This window comes from Parambassis ranga, chromosome 3 (assembly GCF_900634625.1).
Source record: "Parambassis ranga chromosome 3, fParRan2.1, whole genome shotgun sequence".
NCBI classification, from domain to species: Eukaryota; Metazoa; Chordata; class Actinopteri; family Ambassidae; genus Parambassis; species Parambassis ranga.
The window spans coordinates 22,761,078-22,774,765 of NC_041024.1; the positions used below are offsets into that span (position 1 = coordinate 22,761,078).

At 40.8% G+C, this 13,688-nt stretch overlaps 1 protein-coding gene across 1 annotated transcript; it reads left to right on the forward strand.

Moving 5' to 3' along the window:
- The first annotated feature begins 313 nt into the window (after window positions 1-313).
- Window positions 314-13,443, forward strand: znf507 (zinc finger protein 507). Its single transcript, XM_028401972.1, has 7 exons — window positions 314-438; window positions 1,436-3,820; window positions 4,433-4,550; window positions 4,654-4,762; window positions 6,853-6,957; window positions 7,663-7,797; window positions 8,598-13,443. Exons 2-7 carry the CDS (start codon window positions 1,439-1,441, stop codon window positions 9,016-9,018), a joined length of 3,270 nt encoding a protein of 1,089 aa, XP_028257773.1. The 5' UTR covers window positions 314-438; window positions 1,436-1,438; the 3' UTR covers window positions 9,019-13,443.
- The last annotated feature ends 245 nt before the right edge of the window (window positions 13,444-13,688 follow it).

Sequence of the window (13,688 nt, forward strand, 5' to 3'; positions counted from 1 at the left end):
TGTGAAGGATTTGGGTTTGACTAGAACAGGTGGGTGCAGGTGGGCGGTGCTGTTCCTTGATGTCCTGTTTATTTTTCTTTGATTTTGCTTTTGCTTCAAGAAGACTAATTACTGTTGAACAAGAGGAGCATTTCTGTTCTTAGTTTTTTAATAAATTCCTTATTTTTCTTATTCCTTATTTAAAACCAAAATAATGTTATAGTGGCTTTGGGTTTTTTTAATGTTTGTTTTTACGAGCAGGACTTAAAGGCAGCAGCAGCTTGTCAATCACCGGTTCACGGTGGTCACCTGACTCAAACTCTGAGTCACGTGACCGGTATTCCATCCTCGCCATTTTGCAATGTGGGGGAGAGAGAGAGGCCACTTTTTATGGCTAACGAATAAAACAAAGCAGTTTTATGTGTTAAGGACAAAGAGCGCCGAGAGTTTTTAGTGTCAGTGAGTATATTTTCATTTACATACAGCCACGCGCATTCCCGTCACTCATTAACCGTAAAGATAATTAAAATGTCCTTGCACATTGATGTGTGTAACTGCTAGCACTGTGTGGGACTCGTGTTTCTGCCTGGGTGTGTGTGTGTATTTGAATAGCAGGCAGCAAGCTGTGAAGCTAACTGTGGAGCTAACAGTGAGCTGCTGCGTTTTACTGAAATGTGTTTCCTTTTTGAAACAGGAAAGTCTCTTTAGTTAAAATGCAGCTTTCGGTCATTAGCTTACATTAGCCAGTGTGTTTGCTAAAGTGGATTTTCGGTAAATTGTGACTGAGTTTTGTGTCTGTGTACAACTTCATTCTACAGGGGAGGGAAAGTAGATGAAATATTTTTAGATCCTGACATAACAGGTGCTCATCTGAGACGGACTAAAGCACATGATAGAGTGTACAGAGAGACTGTACTGTTACAGTCAGATTCAACTGGCAGACTTACACTCCTATTTGTAGAATCCCATCTTTGACTAAACTAACATATGATCATCAGTTTTGTTTGTTCCGTTCTACAAAAACTATATATTGCTTTTACTTTTTTTGGTACTATAATGCCAATAAGTCTGCCTGTGGTATTCCCTCCTTATATTTGTATCCTACATGTTTTAGTCATACAAAAGCAGAAGTAGGAGAAAGAGGAAGGCGAATTGTGGTCAGATAGAGAGGAAAAGGAAAGTGTTGGAAATCCAGAGATCAAAGGAATTAACCACATATTTGAGGACCAGTTCCTTCAGAGTATTTACATTAGTAAACAAATGCACATGGTGCATGTGTATTCAAGCCTGTTGATCAGGTTTGTTGTTACTACACAAACTGGTTCAGCTTGTCTGCAGAGTTTTGTACACAGCAATTTCCTATGGCATGGTCCAAGAGTTTACGTTGAGGCATTAGTTAGGGTCTGCTTGAAGTTAGAGAATAATACTCATGTCATTGTCCCCTGCTGTCTACCAGGTCATGGAGAAGATCAGCAATGTAGCTGTACTCATCACACACTCCTCCACTGCCTCCTCTTCCTCCTCCAATCTGTCAGCACTGGGTTCACTTTCTCAAAGCCAAACACAGCAAACTGTCAAGGAAGATGCCTCCCATTGTTTTCAGCAAAAACAAGCTGATGACTCTCTTATCCAAGTTATCGAAAAGCTCAGCAAGATAGTTGAGAAGCGGCCCCCGCGGCGCTGTACCTTCGGGGGACACAAAAGAGGGCTCCCGCTGGCCACTTCTGCAGCAGGAGAAGAAATTGAGGAAGGCTCGAGAGGGAGGAGCGGAGCCTCTTCCTTTAAGAAAATTAAGAATAACTTTAAGGTGGAGGGGGGGTTGGATGACATTGTGACTGATGGCACGTTTTCTTCACCTGTGTCAGGTGATAGTAACAACAACAACATTGCCTCCACTGTAGCTGAGGTGACTGGCAACACCAGCAGCACTGATCACAAGCGGACAGTGACATGCTATCAGTGCAGCTTGTGCCCCTATCTCTCCCAGACACTGCCCCTGCTGAAAGAACACCTGAAGCAACACAATGAGCAGCATAGTGACCTCATCCTCATGTGCTCTGAGTGTCATTTTACCTCCAGAGATCAGGGAGAGCTGGAGGCACATGTCAGGCTGCACTTTGAAAATGGAGGAAACCTGAAGAGTAAGTCCACTTATTTGGACACACACAGAAGGGGGAAGGGAGAGTTTTTAAAAAAGCAGGATGGGGACTGGACAGGGAATCATTGCAGTATAGGAACGGAAGTGGTCAATAGTACAGAAAACCTTCCTCAGGAGGTACCACAGAAGAAGAAATGGTATAGCTATGAGGAGTATGGTTTGTACCGCTGTCTGATCTGCAGCTATGTGTGCAGCCAGCAACGGATGCTCAAGACCCATGCTTGGAAGCATGCTGGCCTAGTTGACTGCTCTTACCCCATTTTTGAGGATGAAGACATGGGTTCTGCAAAGAGAGAGGTACAACCGGCTAATAACGCAGCAACCAGAGAGGAAATAGTTGTTCTTTCCCCAGTTCTTCAAGATAAAAGCATGCAAAAACTCCCCACTGCCTACAAGCTCCAGCTCTGCATGCCTGTAGCTGTGGAAAATAAACAGGAAGTTTTGAATCTTCCAATTTCAAAAAGTTCAAATACGGCAGAAGAGGAGGAGGAAAATGTATATCCTGTCAAAGATGTGGCCTCGGAGGAACCAATGGTGGAAGTGCAGGTAACAACAGAGACGGAGAGTGAGGGGGATATAGATCACCATGATAACACCTCTACCACAGACAGCTTACTGTCATCAGCTCAGAAGATTATCAACAGCAGTCCCAACAGTGCTGGCCATATCAATGTGATTGTAGAACGGCTTCCTTCAGCTGAGGATTCAGTGATGACAACCAATCCACTTCTTCTCAGTGACGATGTGGACAGGGATAAAAGGGTACTGGGTGCTAAGAAAGAGGAACCAGACCATGTGGGCAGTGTGAAAGATGTGGTGGTCCTTGATTGCAGTGTGGGTGACACTAGTGACAGCCAGCCTTTGGGAGCTGATACTAAATCATCTGTTGATAAAAGCAGCGACTCGCCAAGGGATGAAAATATTCCCCCCGCTGGTCGCAAGAGGACACATTCTGAGTCTCTCCGCCTGCACTCACTGGCTGCTGAAGCTCTAGTGGCTATGCCTATGAGGACGCCTGAGCTGCCCACATCCAGTACCAAGGTGAGTCTGAAGACACAGACGCAAAACCCACAGCAGAAACATTCTGAGGTGACCACAGCAGGACAGAAGTCTTCCGATGTCGGGACAGCAGCAGCTTTATTGAAAGTGGAACTTCACAGTGATGGTCGAGAGGAGGATTTAGTGCCCCTTGCTCTTGGGGAGGAAGATGAGGTGGAACCTGCCACCAAAGCTGGCATCAGCCTTTCACTGCTCACTGTTATTGAAAGACTCAGAGAGCGCTCAGACCAGAATGCTTCAGATGAAGACATCCTGAAAGAACTTCAGGATAACGCACAGTTCCAAAATGGAGCCATAGCCGGAGTCGTCACAGGGAATGGAGCAGGAAACTACATGTGTAGTCTCCCAGGCATGGATGGTTTAGTTGGCTCTCCTGATGGTGGACTGGTGGATTACATCCCTGGCAATGAGAGGCCGTACCGGTGTCGACTCTGTCGCTATAGCAGCGGCAATAAGGGATACATCAAACAGCACCTACGAGTCCATAAGCAGAGGCAGCCGTATCAGTGTCCCATCTGTGAGCACATCGCCTCTGATAGTAAGGACTTGGAAAACCACATGATCCACCACTGCAAGACCAGGATGTACCAGTGCAAGCAGTGTGATGATGCGTTCCACTACAAGGTGAGCAGATGTCATTGCTCCCGTTAATCCTGCTATTTTATTTGTAATAACTTAAGTGTTTTTTTCATAATCTTCAGTTTTATCAAGACTTTTCAGCCATGTTGAAATAATCAAATAATTTAAGTACATAGTTATATATTTATAGAAAATGTTCATGCTTTTTGCCGTGTTTGTGCATTGTTTTGCTCAGTAAACTGTAACATTGAGCTTTGACCCATTTTCCTGTTGTTACTGGTGAGAATTGATTGAGATCAAAGTTGGAAGATCATGGCTCAGCACTGCAGTGAAAGTTTGTCTCAGTTTGATGATACAGGCAAAGGAAAAAACTATTGATTCCACAGCTGTCAGGGGACTCTGCTGCCTATCTGCAGAGGAGATTAAGTTCATCATATTATCCAACAGATTTGGAAGTTAGGCTGGGAGAGTTTCTAATTGTGAAGGGTGAAGGCTGGCCCACTGCTGTGATATCTGGGCCAGAGGATGCGTTAGTGCGTTAGAGGGCAAATTAAACCTGCACAGCGCATCACAGAAGATCACTGCCAGCTGTTTTGAATGCACATTATGATTTCTTTGTACTGAACTCCTGTGGTACTTGTATGATTTCCCTATCAGAGTCAGTTGAGAAGTCATGAAAGGGAGCACCATAACGTCAGCAGTGATATGGCAGCACTCACGCCAGTCACTGAAACTATGGCCACAATGGAAGAAACGGAGCAGATAATAGATGAAGGTAAGCTGTGCTTTTGTCTTCATTATGAGTTAAGTTATGAGGTATCAAACTGACTAAGATCTGTAACATCTCCAAACCTGGTCTGTTTTTTACTTTGTAACAGAATGTGGTGTGCAGAAGATGTACAAGTGTGACGTATGCAACTACACAAGCTCTACATATGTAGGGGTGAGGAACCATCGGCGGATTCATAACTCTGACAAGCCTTATCGGTGAGTTGTTAAACGAAATGTAGGCAATCGTCACCTGGTTTGAGTTTGTTTTTAACTTTTTTAGTTACGTGAAGGGACCAAGAGTTACAAGTGGCTACAGAGAGTTAAGATTGAATAATAATGTGCTTAGTTGCAGGAAACTTTATAATCATCATTGCTTCCTTTTTAATGTTACCTAAATTGTAAAACATTAAGATGCAAAGAGATCATGGCTTTCTGTAATAAAATGCATGATAAGGTGTTCAGGTGAGTATGACAACCATAAAGTGTATCAGTGCAGCAGTAAGGAGGAAAGGAGTTAATCCTACATATAAATGTCCTCTCCATTATAGCTATTTTACTCTCTTTGTTAAAAAAAAATCCGACCTTGTGTTTCCCGTGTGTGTTTCCTACAGCCAAAAAAGTCCATTCAAAATTCGCATTTTAATTTCACAACTCGTTTCTTCCTTTCCTTAATTTGTCTTTTGTAAATCCCCTGAAGTTAACGAATTACATAATGATGAGCTTAAAGTATTTATTTATTTTATTTAAAAAACTGATAAACCCTTACATAGATAAACCCTAAAATAATGCAGAAGTTGCACCAATGCTTCCTAGTACTTTCTGATAAATATGTCATCATAACATTTAATATTTGAAAAAAATTCCAATAATCAGATTATTGAATTTTTTTGTCATTCTCATTCTTAAAATGCTGCTTTTCCTTGTCCTGCAGTCATTCTGTATTACCTTGCAGGGATGACGGCATATTGAAAAAGCGACTGTGCCAATTGTGTTATACACTTTAGTGTTCTTTAAGTAAGCTTCCCAGAGCTCTTTTTTAAGTTCTATTGCTATAACTGCAAAAGGAACATGTCATTTCAGAAGTGTGCATTAGATGGCAGTAAACACCTGGTAATGCTCAGACCAGCAGTGATCTCAGTGTGTAGGTGCAGACAGAACATGTCACTCCGTGTCCTCACTATGACTCTTTCACACACCACTTGAGAACCACTTGATTCATGTTAATGTATCAGTGCTGACATTTGTCACTGCACACACACAGTATGCAGAGATGTGAATTATGATCTGATATTAATATACAAACAAATACATTTAAGAAAACCAGAGATTATTCAAACTTGGGAGTAATGGGGATGGATAGATGGTAGGGCTGGATGTAGATGCCAGAAGAACTGTATGAATGTGGGTTTGAATGAAAAGCTATAGGTAGCACTTATGGTACCAGAAAAGTGACTTTTTGGCTTTACAGTGCAGAAGGATAATGACAGGGCTACAGCTACTCCTCTCTTCTACACCACATCTGGATGTCAGCATCCTCCATTAACAACCTTTAACTGTTGTAGTCATCCTAATTTCATGTTCATATGATAAAATGAATTGAGCCAGCTGGAAAAAATAATAGTAATCACTTTATCATATTAATGCCATGGGAAGTTATTGTGAGAAATGTAGTGTTTCTCAGACTAAGATTGTGTAAATTCTGTTTTTATGTGATAAGGCCATGTCCAGCAGTCAGTTAGAGGTTAAGCATAAAGGCCATAAACAGTATAATGACGAAGCATGCTATTCAGTAAATGGATGAATTTTTAAGAGAGGTGTGATGTTTTAAATTAAACATGGCAGTTTGTGTCATCACCTGAAATGAAGGCAGATTTGGTTAAGCTGAGATAAAGTCTGAAATGACTAAATCTGCACAAACTTCAGTGAGAAAATTGTACTGTGCAGTTGATCTATGTAGTTACCATTTTGTCACTTTATCTTTTTCCTATTACTTTCTTGATGCAGTGCAGATCATGGACATGAGTTGAGAGTAGTGTCTGCAGATTTGTTGTTGTGTACTATAGTCTTGCCTTTAAGCAACTTCAAACTTCAACTTCCAGTTTCATTTCCAGCCACAGCATCCAAAGAGCAACAAAGCAGAAAACATTGTGATCTATTCTTTTTTTCAAAGTGGCAATTTCCTCACCGTTTTGTTTTGGATCCTTTATCTCCCTTCAGGCTAGAAGAGTACAGATGTACCACACTGACCTTAAAATGCAGCTTGTTAAACTAGCTGTCTCGCATTTTTCTTCTTTGCTTTTTGCCAGGTGTTGTAGCTGTGACTTTGCCACCACCAACATGAACAGTTTAAAGAGCCACATGAGGAGGCACCCTCAGGAGCACCAGGCTGTGCAGCTACTGGAGCAGTACAGGTGAGAAAACATCAACCGCACATTTCACTGTGGAATGGCAATGATCACAATGAACAGTAGACATGTCATGGTAGTACCCCCCCCCCCCCCGGAGACTCAATAATGGGCTTGTGATTGCAAGGTTAGTGGGTTGAGAAATCTACCATGATGAATACCCAGATGTACACAAAATGTTAAATATCTTCGACCCTTCCGGTGCGACACTGATTGCTGATATCCACTTATGTGCAGTAGCAAGTCAGTGCATGGAAATGTTGGAATAAATGTGCCTTCCACACTGTTTTGATGGTTTGTTAGGAACTGTAGCTCACAGGAGAGTATTTGTTGTTATAATAATTCAATTTGTGTTGATTTGGTATTATATGCATAACTTTCTTTTTAATATCCATTAGTCTTAAGAATAAATATTCCACATTAATTTAAGCAAAAGCCGTCTAAGATTTAAAACGGGTTCCATAATTCTTTTCATATTAACAAATGATTGGATGTGTGCAGTAAATCCCATTTCCTTTTTCCACTCTTTGTCTCCGTGTCCCATGTGGAGTGTTGAGTAAGGATGATTCCTCTTGATAGAAAGTAGAAGAAGGATTAGTAGAACCTCACTACTCATAATAAATCAACTAGGACTTGATCCGCTTTCACTCTGCTGCTCAGCTCCGCTCTTTTTTTCCCCTTCTTACTTCTCCTGCTTCTCCACTTACCCAGGTGCTCTCTGTGTGGATATGTGTGCAGTCATCCCCCATCGCTCAAATCCCACATGTGGAAGCACGCCGGAGACCAGAACTACAACTATGAGCAAGTTAACAAAGCCATTAATGAGGCCATCTCCCAGAGCAGCCGGTAAGAACACTAGAGTACCCTTACAGGCTGTTTTAGAAAATGTTTTCTCATGGGTAGCAAGCTTCAAAATTGAAAAAGAAGACAAAGAGAGAAAAATGTAGAGCAGCAGTTTATTGAAAACCACATTTAAACTCGAAGAGGCTGATCAAAAGTTTAAGATCATATCCTTAAAAAGTCCACACCTGGACTTTCTGTCTGACTGTAAACGTGGTAGGCCAATCCTCAACCCAAATTAAGGCCCTCACTGATGCTGCAGCCCATAAGACGGCATCTGCCAGAGAAGGGCTTAAAGAACAAAAAACCTCTTCAAAGGCCACGGCTCCTCCCATGCCACAAACTTGCCTGTTTGGATTTTGCAATGGAGCGCCAAACATGGGACACTGAAAAGTAGAAGAGGGGAAAAAAATGAACCTGGCTTCTGTCACTGGCATGACATGAGATCCCACTGGAGATGTTTTCTACGAGGCACAGAGGAGGAGGCTCCATCATGATCAGGGGAGTTTTTTCCTTCAATGGAACAATGGAGCTTCAGGTTGTGCAGGGCCGTCAAACAGCAGCTGGGTAGGTAGAGATGTTGCAGTGGGCATCCCTCTTAACTGTGGAAAAAAAGGGGTGGACTTAGGAGTAAAAAGGGAAGTCTAGATGAAGTAACTACCCATATCCTTAAGTTATCCATAATTTGATTATAGCCACTCTGACAGAATATTTTCAACAATGTATACATTATGTGAGCAGAAATGAATTAAGATTGATATATTTAGTCTAACTCTGTTGTTGTCCTCTTTACTGCATTCCTTCAGAGCTCCTCAGAAGCTATCGGCAGTGTTGGAGTCAGTTGCAGAACGCCCAGGAGTGGCCCTGCGCTCTAAGCACAAAGCAAAAGGCTCAGTGGAAACACCAGCAAAAGAGGCAGCATCTGTTGATGGTCTCTCCACACCCACTACAGACTCCTCACAGTGGTCCACAGAATCATTAAGCCCACAGGGGAAGGACCCGGCACAGCTCCAGTCTCAGTCCCAGAGCCAAGCACGCACCGGCCCCGGCATGGAATACTGTGTGCTCTTGTTCTGCTGCTGTATCTGTGGCTTCGAGTCCACCAGTAAAGAGCGACTGATGGAGCACATGAAGGAACACGAGGGAGACATAATCAGCATCATCCTCAACAAGGAGCAGCAGCAGCAGCAGCCCGAAGCGCAGACAAGCCTCCAAATAGCAGAGTGAGATACGCCCACAAACATTAACACCCTCACCCTGTGTTTTCACAGTGCTGCTCACAAAAATATTTCGTTATGCTTTTTTTTTTACCTCAAGGAGGTACAACCATTTCACATCACATCAGTAGTTTGTCAGTTCTCTGGTTAAGACAGTTGGTGGCACCAGAGAGTTCCAGATGTGGGGCTGCAGTAAATGCTGTCCAAAACTTGAACAGGTTCTGAGACAATGAAATGGTTTTCTAAATGAAAATCATGGAACAATGTTGTAAGTGTTAATGTTTGTTTGACAACAAATTGACACAAAATGTGTCTATATAGGGATTATTATTATTATTTTAAGGACAAGCCTGAGCTTTGACCCAAGTTTGATTTTTATTTTATTTTTTTCACTATATAGGGACAAGTCCATACCTCACAAAACCATGCAAGCCCTCACCATAAGATTCACCTGTTTTCCGGTCTCATTCACACAATATTGACTATAAGGCAGCTTTTTTTATTGCTACTGTAATATTTAATGTATTTAATCAAACACAGATGAGGCTCTAGCCTAGTAAATGAGGTACATGTGCAGACTCACTAATGCCTAAAGGCATGTATCACAGCTTGAATATCATTCAATATTTATCAGTTTATTTTTGTGCATGTTAGTTTCTGTTATGCCAGGTAAAAAGGAATATAATCCTCATTATTATTTTTTTCTTTGTATGAGTGATTTGTAATTTTAACTGTTGAATCATTTATAAAGTAGCTTCTTTAGAAGAGAAAGTAATCCTGAAAGGAGGACTGCAAGTTGACCAGAACAAAGTAGAAACCTGATCTTTGATGATTGTAGTCTACTGGTGACTGAGGTGTTGGCTTTAAAGCATGTTGACTGAAGGAATGGCATAAAGGGAAGTTAGAATTGGGATAGCAATTATTGTAATTGAATGGTGCCTGGGTTGTTTGAAAGCAGGAACATGTTCTATTGAATGAAACACAATTGTGATTGTGGTGCTAGGCTCACTTGAAAAGTTATTTTTTAGAGTCGCAGTTGCTTCACAAAGAATACACCCCTTCTTTTTTTGCACACCTTTGCCAATCAATGTGCATTCACTTTATGCTGTCCCCAAAAACATGCGTTCTATTTATTTATTTTTTTTACACATTTATTAAAAGTCAGAATGAATGTACAGAAGTACTGAACTCTTAATTTAGTACTTTGTAGAAACCATCTTGGCAGGCATTGGGACTTTCAGCCTTTCAGCCTAAATCTCTGCAAGCTTTGCACATTCAACGTTCTTCATGGCAGTTCCTGTCAAGCTTCAGCAGATGTTATATTGGGTTTAAATCTCTGCTTTGGCTGACCCACTCTATGCAAATTAGAGACTTGTCCTGAAGCCCCTTTTGAAGTGTTCTCTTGACTGTATGCAAGGGTTCGCTGTGGAGCTGTTACCATAGTCTCAGGTTGCATGCAGTGTGGGCTCTTCTTCTTCTTCTCCCTCTTCCTTCAGCATTTTCTAGTCTCATATCTCTGCCACTGATGAGTATGATGCAGCATTATGTGCTATGTGCCTAGTGTTCACCAGACATAGTCCTTGGAGTTTTTCTAATAATATATCTTGCCTCATCCACTCAGACTGTTCCTCCTTTAAATCCAGCTTGCTTAACTCGTAGGGCTGTAATGTGCCTTTTACTCTTCGTCAGTCTAGCTAGTGTGGAGTGCTACTGAGACGGATCTCTTTTCAGCAGCTCCCTTCATGTCTGTACCAGATTTTTTTTTTGTCCGTTCCGTTAAGAGTCCCCGGTCAGTTCATTGATCAGTGACCTTCGTTGATAACCCCTCTCCAAGACAAACAGTCATGGTGATTTCATTCTTCCATTTCACAATTATTAAGGCCAATTTTTGGGAATTACTTGTGTCTAAGATGTTTTTACTTATCGTGTGCAAAAAGTGAAGGGGTTTGAATTGTTTCTGCAGCAGCTGTGTAGTGCTTTTAGCCAGTATCTTTTTATGATAACCTTTCCACCTTCCTGTCGGTGTTTTGGAACATGTGTATTTTCCAGTATCAAGCATGACCTGAAAGGACTGCTGTCTCACCTAACAGACATACCAGAAATAGGTATAAGACATTAAAATAAATTATTTTTTGACGTTTCTCAATCAGGAGTATCATGTTAACCACTACTTTTGATTTTCTATGTGCTCTGCACTCTGACTGGCTTCACTGTTTGTAACAACTGCAGGCAAAGATGTAACATGAACGATTCAAACCCGGCTGCAGACAGGGGGACACATTGTCAGGTCATGAACAACAACCCGAGGGGACCATCAACCACAGGCTCCAGGTTAAGTGCTAAAAATGAGCCATCATGAATCTGACCCAGGAATGAACACTGCAGATGATGCACCACGTCAGACACAGTCAGACTGTGCCAGAGAGGGAATCTTTGGATGTTAGCATGCCAAAGAAGCTGTTGCTCCTTCAGAAGGCGGGCAGTAGCACTGGTTGAATAGTTTAGCCTGAGTGTAAAATGGAGCACATTAGCGGCCGTAGCTTGTACACAAAATGTCTCACATTATTGTGCCATTCATTTGGGACTCCCAAGTAAAAGAAATGGTTATGCTTTGTGTTTATCAGAGAGCCTTTAGAGGATAGTATTCCTCTCTCACCAAGATGGCATCCCAACATTAAAGTTTACAGAGATTTAAACATAAAGTTAAGCTGGGGATTATGCTTTTAAACTGTGCAGTAAGTGACAAGGTCACAACCCATCTAATGTATCATGCAGTCCTGACATGCAGGACACAGTGTCATGTTCATTCATCAGTATGCCCCCTCTTTGGCACATCGGTGCAAACCGAGGTAGAGGAAATTAAGATAAAATGAAATATCCATAATTCATGCCCCGCTCCTGCCTTACATAACAGCGTGAAATTGTGCCTGCACGTTTGTGTGTGTGTGTGTGTGTGGTGTAGTGGATAAAACTAAATTAAATCTCTATCTCAAAGACCTGTTACCCGGTCTGAAATTCTCATTATCATAGCCGACAATTATTGTCTGACTTTTAATTTACAATTCTACGTGGCCCGATTGAAGACGACAGTGATGTGTGTATTAAAAATAAATAAATAAATAAATAAAACTGGGTATTCTCTAATGCCTGATGAATTTAAATGACCAGTGAGATTCAAATCCAGGACTTACCTCACACACACACACAGGCAGTGAAATCTTGTCATAGGCTTAGATTAATTTGAACCTAAAGGTCGTTTTTAATTCCGAAAGATGAGAAGTAGCTGACCAGTATAAACATTAATGACAATCTGCATATTAAATTATCTTCAGATATTTTAGCTAAACTATTATTTCCACAAAATAAGTATGCTGTGGATGCATTTCAGTGGAACCTCGTAATATTTCAGTCATTTTTCGAGTGTTTCCTGAAGTGTTAAATAGATGGAAACAAATCGAACTTTTTGGTCAAATTGTGTCAGAGTCACTGGAGTTGACATACAGCTGGTTAATGCTACTTGGGTCAGTCTCTTGGAAGTGTGTGCATGTAGGTCAAGTGGGATTTTGCAGGCAGTGAAAGATCCCATTTGCTGTCACAAATTGCAAAAGTGTGTCAGCACAGGCAGCAGACACTGCAAGTATGAAACCAAGTTCGTGTTTACCGCCGTCAGAGCATACAGATCCCCTCCGTTCACTACACTTACATTTCCTGCAGTAAGCTTTAACACAACACAAAAACAGAACCGTTAATCTGTGCCATATTTTTTTTTTAATTATTTCAATGACCTCTTTCTGTAAAAGAAGGAATCATCTTTTTTATTTTCTGTGCCTTTTGATTTGTTCATTAGTTCTTAAATAGGTTTTTGACCTCATTGCCAAATTTTAAGTTTGAATATTTTTGCAATAGATCCATATTTTGATTGGAGCGATAAAAGGGTGTATGAACTATTAAACCTCAGCATGATTTTCATTTTGTCGGCAGTTTGTTGGGACAGAAGTGTGAGACAGTCCTTTCATGTCTTACTAAAGAGCTCACATACTTGGTACTGTAATATCAGTGTGTACATACTGCAGAACCTCAAACTGACTTTTTTCCGTTTTTTTTAAAGATGAAAATATATTTTTATTGATCTTGTTAAAGCATTGATACTAAAAAAAAAATCAAGTTTTTTTGATTACACTTTGGGTTTGTTATTTACTATTTAAGGGAACTGGTGGTTTTAAACTAAATGCAGCCAAATGAGCTGTGTGTTAAACCAAAGGAGGTGCAGGAGTTGTCTATTCTGATTAGTGTATTTTTGCTCATAGTCAATTTTGTAATGGAGGTTCAACATGGACATTTCTCAGACAGTAATGTGACACTTTGTTGTTTATTTTTAGGACATCATAGGCAGTATTATGTCACTTTGCCATTGTATTTTTGGTAATAAAAAATAAATTAATAAGACATGACTTTTTTTGTCTGTGTTGTATTTACAGTATATTTGACTCAATCTAATGATTTATTATCATTATTTAAACATTGTCAGAATTATGAGTATAAGTTTAAGTGAAGACTTTGAAAGAAGTTAAATTGTCAATCTTGGTAACATATTGAGCTACGCCACTTGAAGTGAGTATGAATCCAGACGAGTTCAAGGTCAAGAGTTAAAAATGTAAAAAAATAAATAAGTGGGTCTGT